A 13,963-nucleotide genomic window follows, 5' to 3' on the forward strand; every position below is an offset into this window, starting at 1 on the left:
TTGTAGATGGTGTTCAGGCCTTCGGGAGGCAGGAGGTGAATTACTCACTGCAGAACTCTCAGCCTCTGACCTACTGTTGCACCTAAAGCATTTATATGGCTGGTCCAGATCAGTTCTGGTCAATCGTAACCCCAGGATGTTGATAGTGGGGGATTCAGTGATGGTAATGCCTTGAATGTCAAAGGGAGATGGTCAGATTCTCCCTTGCTGAAGAAGGCCATTACCTGCCATTTGCTTGGCACAAATGTTACTTGCCACTTATCAGCCCAAGCCTGAATGCTGTCCAGCTCTGCAGATGGGTATGACTACTTCATTAGCTAAGGGGTTGCAACTGGTACTAAACCCTGTGTAGTCATCAGTAAATATCTCAACTTCATAATCTATAATGGAAGGAAGAACATTGATGAAGTAGCTGATGTTGGTTCGGCCTAAGATACTACTGAGGAACTCCTGCAACGATGTCCAGGAGCTGAGGTGATTATCCTCCAACAACCACAACAATTTCCTTTGTGTTAGGTATGACTCTAATGGAGTTTTTTTTCTTTGATCCCACTCTCTACAATTTTACTAGGGCTTATTAACACTATACTCCGTCAAATGCTGTCTTGATGTCAAGAACAGTAACTCTACTTCAACTCTAAAATTCAGCTCTCTTCTCCATGTTTGGGCCAGGATGGTAATGAGGTCTGGAGCCAAGTGATTCTGGCAGAACCCAAATGAAGAATCATTGAGCAAGTGCCACGTAACAGTACTATTGACAAATCTTCCATATCTTTGCTAATGACTGAGAGAAGGCTAATGAGGCAGTAGTTCGCTGAATGGATTTGTTATGCTTTTTGTGGCCAGGACATACCTAGACAGTTTTCTACTTTGCAAGTAGATGCCAGTACAGTACTCAAACAGCTTGGCCAAAGGCGCAGCTAGTTCTGAAGCCCAAATCTAGTTAAGATGCTGTCAGGGTCCTTAGCCTTCGCTGTTCAACTGCACTGGGCCATTTCTTGATATCACATGGAGCAGATCAAATTGGCTGAAGACAACTTCTGTGATAATAGAGACCTGAGGTGGAGACCAAGAGGCATCATCCACTTGGCAGTTCTGGCTGAAGATGGTTGCAAACGATTCAGCCTTATTTTTTGAACTCAGGTGGCAAGCTCTTTGAAGATGGGGATATTAATGGTACCACATCATCACTATTAACATCTAGGGTGGGGCGGAAATTGATCAGTAGAGCTCAGGAGAACTATAGTCCACTAAAAAAACAAACTGGCCAATGATAAAAGATCAAACATAAATAACGAGATAAGGGTAAAACTGAAATGAAAGAAAAAGACAAAATAAGTACATAAAAAGCAAAGAAGAGGATGATGAGGATACAACAGAAGGTTAGGAATAAAGTTAAAAAAAAGGAAAGCAAAGGAGAACAATGAAATTATATTATCAAGCAATGTACAAAACAGTATTCCTCAGACATATAAATAGGGTCACTAATGGATGCATTGGATAAACTCGCAGGTAATGACAATGAAATGGCAGAAATGTTGAATACTTTGTTCAGTATTTATCATGACAACCAACATGGACATGAAGAGAACAAAAATGATATGAAGACATTTAAGATGGAAAGGTGGGGAGATACTTAATAAACTAATCAAATTTAAAAAGGATAGAATCTCTAGTCTCGATAGATTGCATCCACACATATTATAGTATTTTGTGTTCAAACTGCTGCTAATGTGCCATTCACACCTCTTCTAGAGGCATCTTTTGATTCTTCATTTGTCCCATTACCACTCACTTTGGCTTGGCGCTATGAAATATTTTGTCATTTAATCTGTCCTGCCCTCCAGCCTATCAGGCCTCCCCTTTTGTTCCTTTTTCCTACCCTTTCACATGCTCAAAACCAATTACATCTCTAACTTTTCTCAGTTCTGATGAAAGGTCACAGACCATAAGAACATAAGAAATAAGAGGAGGCCATTCAGCCCCGAGCCGCATCCGCCATTCAATAAGATCATGGCTCATCTTGTACTGCAACACCATTTTTCTGCACTACCCCCGTATCCCTTGATGTTTTTATGTAGAAATTTATTGATCTCAGGCTTGAACATACTCAACAACTGAACCTCCAGAGCATATGCACATACGAAATAGGAGCAGAAGTAGGCATAAGGCCCCTCAAGCCCGTTCCGCCATTCAATAAGATCATTGCTGATCTATTTGTGTTTCAAGTTCTACATTCCCATCTAGACCCCTGCCCCCACGATAACCTCTGATTCCCTTGTCTAACAAGAATCTACCTACCTCTGCCTTAAAAATATTCAGTAACCACACTTTCACTGCCTTCTGAAGAAGAGATCCAAAATCACACAGCCCACAGAAAAAAATTCTCCTCATCTCTGTCCTACAAGGACAACCCATCATTTTAAAACAGTGGCCCCTAGTTCTGGACTCACCAACAAGAGGAAACATCCTTTCCACCTCCATCTTGTCAAGGCCATTCAGGATCTTATGTACTTCAATCAAGTCACTCTTCTAAACTCCAGTGAAAACAGGCCCAGTCTATCCAACCTTTCCTCATAAGACAACCTGTTCGTTCCAGGTATCAATTTAGTAAACCTCATTAGAACCCCCTCCAATACATTTACACCATTCCTTAAACAATGAGACCAAAATTGCACACAGTATTCAAGATGCAGTCTCACCAATACCCTGTATAACTGAAGCGTAACATTCTTACCTTTATGTTTGATTCCTCTCATAATAAAGGATAGCATCCCATTAGCCTTCTTGATTACATGCTGAACTTGCATACTAACTTTTTGTGACTCCTGCACGTGAATATCTAGACCCTCCTGTACCTCGGAATTCTGAAGTCATTCTCTGTTGAAGTAATACTCTGCTTTTTTATTCTTCCTTTCAAAGTGAACAACTTCACATTTTCGCACATTGTATTCCATCTGGCAGGTTTTTGCCCACTTACTCAACTTATCTATATTCATCTGCAAACCCCTTTTGTCTTCTTCACAACATACTTTCCTATCTATCTTTGCATCATCTGCAAATTTAGCTACCGTGCCTTTGCTCCCTTCATCTAAGTCATTGATATAAATTGTAAAAGGTTGAGGCCCCAGCACAGACCCCTGCAGGGCTCCACTAGTCACATCCTACTAAGCAACGACCCATTTATGCATGCTGTGTTTTCTGCCAGCCAGCCAATCTTCTATCCTTATTAATTATGCTACCCTTACACCATGAGCTTTTATTTTCTGCGAAAACCTTTGATGTTATATGCCTCCTGGAAATCCAAGAAAAGCACGTCTACAGACTCCCCTTTATCCACAGCATATGTTACTCCTTCAAAAGAACTCTAATAAATTGGTTAAACATGATTTCCCTTTCACAAAACCATGCTGACTCTTCCCGATTAGCTTGTGTCTTTCTAAGTACCCAGCTATAACCTCTTTAATGATTTATTTTAACACCTTCCCCACAACAGACGTCAAGCTAACTGGCCTACAGTTTCCTGTTTTCTGCTTCCCTCCGTTCTTGATAAGAGGGGTTATATCTGCTACTTTCCAGTCTGATGAAATCTTTCCAGAATTGAGGGAATTTTGGAAAATTAACGCAGTGCATTTACCAATGCATTAGCTACCTCTTTTAAGACCCAAGGATGAAGTCCATCAGGACTGGATCAGCTTGCTCATGACCGCTTCCCTAGTGATTGTAACTTCACCAAGTTCCTCTCTTCCCTCCACCTCCTGATTTGCAGCTATTACTGGAATTTTTTTTTGTTTCCTCTACAGTGAACACAAAATATTTGTTCACTTCATCCGCTTCTTCCTTATTATCTACTGTTAACTCTCCATTGTCACTTGCTAGAGGACTAACACTCACTTTACTTACTCTTTTCCTGTTCAAATACCTGTAGAAACTCTTGCTATCCGTTTTTACATTTCGAGTTAGCTTCCTCTCATACTAATTCCTTTCTCCTGATTGACTAAAAAGGTTATTCTCTGACGTTCTTTATATGCCAATCATCTGACCTGCCCCTTATCTTTGCGCGGTTATATGCTTTTTCCTCAAGTTTGATGCTTTCCTTAACTTCTTTAGTTAACAACCTCCCCTTAGAATTTCTCTTTCTAGTAGGAATATACTTATTCTGATTATTCCGAAATATCGCCTTACATGTCTACCACTGCTTCTCTATTGATCTATCCCTGAGCCTGGTACCCTGGCTAAATTCAGCTAGTTCAGCTTTCATGCCCAGTGTTACCCTTATTTAAGTTTAAAATGCTAGTCTTAGACCCACTCTTTTCCCTTTCTTACCAGATGCAAAATTCAATTATATCGTGGTCGCTTCAACCGAGGGGTGCCTGAGGTCATTAATTAATCCTGTCACATTACACAATACCAAGTCTAATATAACCTGCTCTCTGGTTAGTTCCAGAACATTCTGTTCTAAGAAGCTCTCTCAAAAGTATTCTATGAACTCATCCAGGCTATTACTGCCAATCTGATTTTTCCAGTTTATATTTAGATTAAAGTCACCCATGATTATTGCCACTGCTTTAGCACAAGCACACAATATTTCTTCTTGTATACTTTGTCCTATGCTGTGGTTGCTGTTAGGGGGCCTGTAAACCACTCCCACTAGTGACTTCTTTCCCTTACTATTCCTCATTTCCATCCAAACCAATTCAACATCCTGATCTTCTGAACCAAGGTCATCTCTAACTATAGCATTGATGCCATCCTTGATTAACAGTGCTACCCCTCCACCGTTACCTAGCTTTCTATTATCCTTGAATGTCATATACCCCTCAATATTCAGGACCCAATCCTTGTAATGTTGCAGCCACATCTCCATAATGGCCAACAAATCATATTTATGTTAATGTGCGCTATCAATTCGTTTACTGTGTTATGAATTCAATGCGCATTCAGGTGGAGCTTTTGGTATCGCCTTTTTATCTTTGTTACATCTAATCTTGATTCTTGTTGCATTCTTAGGCTTTTTCTCTTTGTCCTTTCCTGCCATTCTTAGACCCTTATTTCCCATATTACTATTTTCCTCTCTTACTTTGACTCTCTTTAATATACGACATCTTTCCACATTTAATCCATTGTCCCCACTATTTAATTTTAAATCCTCTCTACTTCCCTAGTTATGCAGTTCGCATGAACACTGGTCTCAGCACAGTTCAGGCGAAGACAGTCCAGCCCCCCACTTTCCCCAGTACTGGTGCCTGTGCCCCACAACCAGAACTCAGTTTTCCCACACCAGTCTTTGACCACGTGTTCATCTCTTTAATTTTATGTACCCTATGCTAATTTTCATGTCTCACGTAATAATCCAGAGATTATAACATTTGGGGTTCTGCTTTTCAATTTAGTACCTAGTTCCTCATACTGATTATGCAAAAATTCTTTCCTCATCCTGCCTATGTCGTTGGTACCTACATGGACCACGACAACCAGATCCTCCCCCTCCCACTGCAAGTTCTTCTCTAGCCCCAAGCAGGTATACCTGCACTGGGCAGGCAACACAAACAGCCGTCTGGACTCTCGCTCTTTGCTGCAGTGTGTCAACCCCTTCACTATACTGTCCCCTACTGCCACTGCATTCCTTTTTGCTCCCCCCACACTTGAATGGTTTCCTGTACCACTGTGCCATGGTCAGTTTGCACATCCATCCTGCAGTCCCCACTCTCATCCAAACAAGCTGAGAACACCTCAAACCTATTGGACAATTGCAGAGGCTCACAGTGCTGCCCTCTGGGTCCCCTTACCTGCCTCACTTGCAGTCACACCCTCCTGTCCCTGATCGCTGACTAAATCAGAAAACCCTAAGTTTTTTTTTTAAATTCATTGTCCTTAAGTGCCCTTGTCCAGAGCGCATTTATGTGTCAACCATTGCTGTGGGTCTGGAGTCACATATAAGCCAGATCAGGTATGGACAGCAGACTTTCTTCCCTAAAGGGCATTAAAACCTATCTGGTTTGCTAAAGTCAATCGGCAATGGTTTTGTGGTCTCAGGTTTTAATTCAAGATTTTTTACTGAATTCAAATTTTAAACCCAGGTCCTCTAGTGATGAGCTGCCTCCTGGTACAAAGCATCTAGGTAGTGTTCCTCCTCCCTGATATGTCGCAAAGTCTGCAGCTCAGTCTCCAGCTCAATGACTCCAAGCTGAAGTTCTTAGAGCCACAAACATTTACCGCAGATGTTTGCACCATGGATCACAATGCTATCCAGTAGCTACCACATGCTGCAGCCTTGACACATCGCCTGTTCTGCCACCCTTAATGTGTTTTAATCAACTGCTTAAATGTATTATTTGCTTATTTATGTTGCTTTGTTATATATTTTATTAACTTTACCACCAATGTGTACACTATTTTAAACCTTAGGAACAGAATAGAACTTACCCACTTACCAGATACTCACCTTTCCCTGTAGTAGAGTAAGAACAAATTCCTATAAGGTGAGAAAGGTAGGCAAGCAAAAGAAAACAAATACCTCCTTCACCGAACTCCCCACTCACCATGCCCCAAGTCTACACGCAATTTCCTCAGCTGCACTCCATTTGTCTTAGCTGCAGCAAAGAGGCCTGTATTTATAGCCAACTGAACTGGGGCTAGAGTAACCAGATTCAACCCTCTGGGACAAAGAATTCCAAAGATTCACCACCCTCAATAAAGAAATATCTCCTTATCTCATTCCTAAATGGCCTACCCCTTATTCTGAGACCATGTCCCTTAGTTCTAGACCCCATCCCAGCGGGGCAAACCACCTTCCTACATCTACCTGTAATAATTTTGTACATTTTAATGAGATCATCTATCATTCTTCTAAACGCCAGAGAATAAAGCCCCAATCTATTTAATCTTTCCTCATAAGGCAAACTGTCCATACCAGGAATTAGTCTGGTGGACCTTCGTTCACTCTCTCTTCGAGAGAATCTGACCATTGCCCCTTGACGTTCAATGGCATCACCATCACTGAATACCCCACTATCAACATTCTGGGGGGTTACCATTGACCAGAACCTGAACTGGACTAGCCATATAAATACTGTGGCTACAAGAGCAGGTCAGAGGCTAGGAATCCTATGACAAGTAACTCACCTCCTGACTCCCCGAAGCCTGTATACCATCTACAAGGCACAAGTCAGGAGTGTGATGGAATACAAAAACAAAAAAACTGCGGATGCTGGAAATCCAAAACAAAAACAGAATTACCTGGAAAAACTCAGCAGGTCTGGCAGCATCGACGGACGTCAACTCTTTTCTTCTCCGCCGATGCTGCCAGACCTGCTGAGTTTTTCCAGGTAATTCTGTTTTTGTTGTGTGTTGGAATACTCCCCACTTGCCTGGATGAATGCAGTTCCCACAACACTCAAGCAGCTTAACACCGTCCAGGACAAAGCACATCCACAAACATTCATTCCCTCCAGCAATGATGCACAATAGCTGCAGTGTGTAACATCTACAAGATGCACTGCAGGAACTTACCAAGACTCCTTAGACAGCACTTTCCAAACCCACAACCACTACCATCTAGTGGGACAAGGGCAGCAGATAGATGGGAACACCATCACCTGAAGTTCTTCTCCAAGTGACTCACCATCCTGACTTGGAAATATATCACTGTTCCTTCACTGTCACTGGATCAAAATCCTGGAGCACCCTTCCTAACAGCACTGTAGGTGTACCTACCCCACATGGACTGCAGCAGTTCAAGGCGGCAGCTTACCATCACCTTCTCAAGGGCAAGTGAAGATGGGCAATAAATTCTCACCCAGCCAGCGAAGCTCACATCCCATGAATAAAAAAATCCCTCTGCAAGTATATCTTTCCTTAGTTAAGGTGGTCAAAACTGCACACAACACTCCAGTTGTGGTCTCACCAAGGCTCTATATAATTGTAACTCTTTCGAGTACAAACATGTTTCCATCTGTTTCTATATAATTGTAGTGTGACATCTTTACTCCCATACTCAAATCCTCTTGTAATCAAGGCTAACATAACATTTACCTTCTTAATTGCTGTACCTGCATGTTAGCTTTCAGTGACCCATGAACAAGGACCCCCAATTCCCCTTGAAGTTCAACACTTCCCAGCCTGTCATCATTTAAGAAATACTCTGTATTTCTGTTTTTCTTACCAAAGTGGATAAACTCTCATTTCTCCACATTGTATTCCACTTACCAAATGTTTTGCCCACTAACTTAGCCTCTGCAAATTCCACTGAAGCCTATTTTAGGTCATCTGCAAACTTAGGAATTATGCATTTAATCCCCACATCCAAATCATTGATGTAGATTGTGAACAGCTGGGGCCCAAGCACTTGCGACACCCCAAAGGTCACAGTCAGTCAACCTGAAAATGACCCATTTATTCCTACTCTTGTTTTCTGTCTGTTAGCCAGTTCTCAACCCATGCAAATAAATCCCCCCCAATCCCATGTGCTCTAATTTTGTTTACTAACCTCGTGTGGGACCTTATCAAAAGTTTTCTGAAAATTTAAATATACCACATCCACCAGTTCACCCTCATCTATTCTGTCAGTTACATCCTCAAAAGACTGCAACATGATTCCCCTTTCATAAATCCATGTTAACTCTGGCCAAACCCTACCATTATTTTCTAAGTGTCCTGTTATGACATCCTTTATAATAGGTTCCAGCGTTTTCCCTACAAATGATGTTAGGCTAACCGGTATGTAGTTCCCAGTTTTCTCTTTTTCCTTTCATATAGTGATGTTACGTTTGCCACCTTCCAATCTGCAGGAACTAATTCAGGGTCTATAGATTTTTTACAAGATGACCATCAATGCATCTACTATGTCTACAGCCATTTCTTTCAACACTCTGGGATGTAGATGATCAGGTCCAGGGGATTTAATTAATTTCTCTAGTACTATATTTTTACTAATATTCATATCTTGCAGTTCCTCATTTACACTAGTTCCTTGATTCTCCATAGAACCATAGAAACGTTAGTGCAGAAAGAGGCCATTCAGCCCATTCCAGACACCCACCACGCTCCGAGTGAAAAAGTTTCTCCTCGGGTCTTCTCTAATCCTTCTGCCCATCATCTTAAAACTACGTCCCCTGGTAATTGACGCCTCAGCTAGGAGAAACTAGTCTTTCCTCTCTACCCTATCTCGGCCCCTCAATTTTGTACACCTCAATCAGGTCACCTCTCAGTCTCCTCTGCTCTAAGGAAAACAACACTAGGCTATCCAATCACTCCTCATAGCTGCAATTTTCAAGCCTTGGCAACATTCTTGTAAATCTCCTCTGCACTCTCTCCAGAGCAATTATGTCCTTCCTGTAATGTGGTGATCAGAACTGTACACAAAATTCCAACTGTGGGCTAACCAGCATTTTATATTCCATCGTTACATCCCTGCTTTTATATTCAATACCTCGCCCAATAAAGGAAAGCATTCCACTGCGTGGGCCCACAGGGGCGGCAACAGGGCGTAGGCCTGGGTGAGAATGAGGTCCTGGGTGAGAGCGAGGGGAGTGCCATCAGCGCAAACGAGTGAGCAGACAAGCAAAAAGGGAGAGTGGGGAGTAAAGGGGATTCAGAAAACAACCTGGATATAAAATTCCACCCCGAGGGGTCAGGTTTGGGACATATTCCATGGTAAGGCAAGCAGTTTAAGGAGACAGCTCTCAACTGCAAGGCTGCAGTTCAACTACTGAAATTAGTCTATATTTCTTTCAGCTTCTGTTAATCATTACTGTGTAGTGACACCTGCCAGACAGAACCTACGAGAACACATCAGTCTTGGGACAGGATCAGGCTCAGTTATGATGCCAACCGTGATTAAATAGCTCACCAACACTCAGTTGTGTGTAAAACATGCAAATAGACAAATGGCCTCCCCCTTCTGTGCTGTATCATTTTTATGATACCGCCTGGTTGGTGTCATCCATCGAACCCAGTCTAACATTAAAATGTTAATACCCTCGAGTATTTGAGTCATCAATTTACTTTTGGTTTCAAGAGTTTAGGAATATACCATTTTATACCATCTCAAATACCTGTTCTGTGAAACAATGGAAAATGGCAAGCCATAGAGGCAATGTACAGCAAAGTGAAATAAAATAAGAGGCTATTTCCTCTACTTAATTAATCGAAAACATTTGTACAATTTTTCTCTCAAGCATTTCAAGTTGATGTTTAATTTACTGTACTTTTAATGTGCTGAAAAAATTAATGATTTCATGATCAAATTACAATAATTATACAGGTCATTGATAAGGTTGCCTCTGAAGTGCCACAGCCAGCTTTGGTCCCCTTATATGGGGTATAACATTGTGGCTTGGGCAAAGATTCCAATGAGAAGAATGAACCCTAAGCTTAAAGAACCATATTTACTCAAATTGGCCTAAAGAGCCGTATCTATTTATTTACAATAACAGACTTAAGAGTTGACCGATTAAACTAAAACAAAATGAAAGAGCTAGGTTATCTGCCTAGTGATCAATTATTACACTTTGGCAGATTGGGGAGAACTGGGGAAAAGCATTTAAACTATGAAGCAGTAAGAGTAGGCTAGACATTAAGTAGCTCTTTTTCCAGAGAGTACTGAACCTCTGTTGCTGGCTTATGCAGTGTGCTTACTCTTCTTATGAGTTTTAAGAGGAAGCTGGACTTTTTGTTCACTGGGGTAGAGATTACATCATGTAAAAAGGTGAGCGGGTTTTGAGTTCAATGGTTAACGTGCTGTATGGATTGGCTTTGACTACCTGGGATGGGTTGGAGAAGAGTTTTCCAAACTTTTCCCCTTCGTTATTCCTGGGTTTTCTGCCTCTCCTAGGATGTTATATACCTGAAGGGCTTTAGGAAGGGTCCAGTCATGGTGGTCCAGGACCTTTAGCAACTGGTGCCTATTGGACTTTCTTTTGTGGACCAAGACAGACCACTCCTGGCCACACAAAACTAAAAAAATATTCATTTCCTTAACATTTTCTAAGTCATTTAGTGGACACTTGGTTAGATCACACAACACCTGTTACACTTAGGCACCATGAAAAGCCTACCCATTTTTATCTGAAAATTGGAACCTTACAACTGGCATAATTCACCAATTTGCTTTGTTAAGCAATTCTGCACCTGGTTCAAACAGGCAGATTTTTTGGCCAAAGGCCAGTCTCAAAATTGCATCATGTCGGCCTTGGGTATTAATAAAGTTGGCATGATACTCCCTCCCCCAATCCGAATTTCAACTGCTGGCTACGATTCTTCAGGCAGGAAATGATCAGCCGGAAGTTGAAAATTCCCCCTTTAAGCATTTGTATCAACTGTGTATTATTGCAACTTGTCAACTACTTAGAAGTTAGAACCACAATTGTACTAGTAAATTTGAAATTCTTTTTCACTTGGCAATGTATTTAAGCAGGAAGTAGATTTTAAAATAGTTCTTCTCTCCAATTTCCTAGTTAAAACATCACAAAGTTTGCTTTACAAAAGTTAAAAAAATTCCCATTACATACCAAAATCTTTCTTGCTCCCTTTTCCACCTTCGCGATTTTTCTTCAGAACGGCTTTGAACATTGTAGAAGTTTTCTGAACTCCCTCCTTTAATAAACTCCCTATAATAGTAAAGAAAACGTTATCTGCACAGGAATCACAATTTGATGTTCTCATTCTTCAATACTTACTAAAACTTACTGAAGAAAGCAGAAACTTAAAAGTTTCAATACTTATACCTTCACTTAAGCTATTTCAGAAATATCCTTTTGAAAGTAACAATCCTATATTGTTTAGGAACACAGGAAGTAGGAGATATAGGCCATTCAACCTCTCCAGCCTGCTCCACCATTCAATTAGATCATGGCTGATCTCCTATCTCAACACCATTTTCCCACACTATCCCCATATCCATTGATGTCTTTACTAACTAGAAATCTATTGATCTCCATCTTGAACATACTCAATGACTGAGCCACCATAACCCCCTAGGGTAGAGAATGCCAAAGAGTTACCACCCGTTGAGTGAAGAAATTCCTCATCTTTGTCCAAAATAGCCTACCTCTTACTCATAGACTGCCCCCCCCCCCCCCCCCCCCCCCGGCTGGTTCTCAACCTCCCAGCCAGGGGAAACATCCTTCTTGCATCCACCTTGTCAAGCCCTTTAAGGATGTTGTATATTTGAATGAGATCACTTCTCATTTTTCTAATCTCTAAAGAACATAGGTCCAGTTTCCTCAATCTCTCCTCATAGGACAATCCAGCCATCCCAGGGATAAGCAGTCCCCCTATAGCAAGCATATCCTTCCTCAAGTAAGGATACAAAAACTATCCACAATACTCCAGGTGCAGTCTCACCAAGACTCTATACAATTGCAGCTAGACATCTTTACTCCTGTACTCAAATCCTCTTGCAATAAAGGCCAACATATCATCTACAATTTTAATTGTTTGCTGCACCAGCATGCTAGCTTTCAATGGCTCATGAATAAGGAAATTCCCTTGTTCCCAAGGAAAATATCCAGGTCCCTTTGGATATCAACACTTCCCAATCTCTCACCATTTAAAATATACACTACTTTTCCTGCCAAAGAGGATAACATTACATTTTTCCATATTATATTTCATCTGCCATGTTCTTGTCCATTCACTTAGTCTGTCTAAATCTCCTTGAAGCCTCTTTGCATCCTCCTCACAACTCTCATTCCCACCTAGTTTTGTGTCATCAGCAAACTTGGAAATAATATATTCGGTCCCCACATCCAAATCATTGAATAGCTGGGACCCAATGATATATCTTTGGGGTACCCCACTAGTCACAGCCTGCCAACCTAAAAATGACCCAATTATTCCTTCTCTGTTTTCTGTCCAGTAACCAATCCTCAATCCATGTCAGTATATTACCCCCAATCCCATGTTCTTTAGTTTTGTTTACTAAGCTCTTGTGTGGGGCCTTATCAAAAGCCTTCTGAAAATCCTAATACACCACATCCACTGATATTCCCCTTATCTATTCTACTAGTTACATCCTCAAAACTCCGGCAGGGTCAAACATGATTTTGCTTTCATAAATACATGTTGACTCTGTCCAATCCTACCATTATTTTCCAAGTGTTCAATCTTCACATCCTTTAAAACAAATTCTAGCGTTTTCCCTCCTACTGCCAGGCTAACAGGTCTGTAGTTCCCAGTTTTCTCTTTCCCTCCTTTCTTAAATAGTGGAGTTGCATTTGCTACCTTCCAATCAGCAGAAACCTTTCCAGGATTTATAGAATTTCAGAAGTTGACCACTAATGCATCCACTAGCTCTACAGCCACCTCTTCCAGCACTCTGGGGTGTAGATCATCAAGGTCCTAGGGATTTACCAAATTTCAGTTCGATTAATTTATCCAGTACTACTATTCTCACTATTGCTAACTCCTTTCAGTTCCTCATTCCCACTGGTCCCTTGGGTCTCGAGTGTTTCTGGGACGCTTTTTGTTCTTCCTTCATGAAGGCAGACACAAAGTATTTGTTTAGTTTCTTTGCCATTTCCTTACTCCATTATAAATTCTCCTGTCTCTGCCTGTAATGGGCCACGTTTTTCTTGGTAAACCTTTTCCTTTTTACATGCCTAGAGAAGCTTTTACACTCTTATTTTTGCATTAGTTTACTCTCATGTTCTATTTTCCCATTATCAGTTTCTTGGTCTTCTGCAAAATTCTAAGCAGCTCTCAATCCTCAGGCTTACTACTTTTTTGGCAATTTTATAAGCCTCCTCCTGCGATCTGATACAATTTTTAACTTTCTTTGTTAGCCACGGTTGGATCACTTTCCATGTTGTGCTTTGGTCCCTCAAAGGAATGCAAATTTGTTGTAAATCATGTATTAATTCTTTAAGTGATGTCTACCACCTCTTAATGTAGTTTCCCAATCTACCACAGCCAACTTCCCCTCATAGCTTCATGGTTTCCTTTGTTAGATTTAAAACCCTAG

At 41.1% G+C, this 13,963-nt stretch overlaps 1 protein-coding gene across 6 annotated transcripts in view; it reads right to left on the reverse strand.

The window, feature by feature from the left end:
• tanc1a (tetratricopeptide repeat, ankyrin repeat and coiled-coil containing 1a) overlaps positions 1-13,963 on the reverse strand; it is a 240,089-nt gene that overhangs the window by 197,392 nt on the left and 28,734 nt on the right. For 5 of the 6 annotated variants that reach the window (XM_041201802.1, XM_041201800.1, XM_041201801.1 and 2 more), the window contains exon 2: positions 11,511-11,609. In XM_041201802.1, coding sequence (XP_041057736.1) covers positions 11,511-11,571 — 61 coding nt within the window. In that variant the 5' untranslated portion in view covers positions 11,572-11,609. Of the gene's footprint in view, positions 1-2,737; positions 2,788-11,510; positions 11,610-13,963 lie in introns of those variants that run through there. The other variant, XM_041201804.1, reaches the window with a different exon arrangement.

This window comes from Carcharodon carcharias, chromosome 12, assembly GCF_017639515.1.
Source record: "Carcharodon carcharias isolate sCarCar2 chromosome 12, sCarCar2.pri, whole genome shotgun sequence".
NCBI classification, from domain to species: domain Eukaryota; kingdom Metazoa; phylum Chordata; class Chondrichthyes; order Lamniformes; family Lamnidae; genus Carcharodon; species Carcharodon carcharias.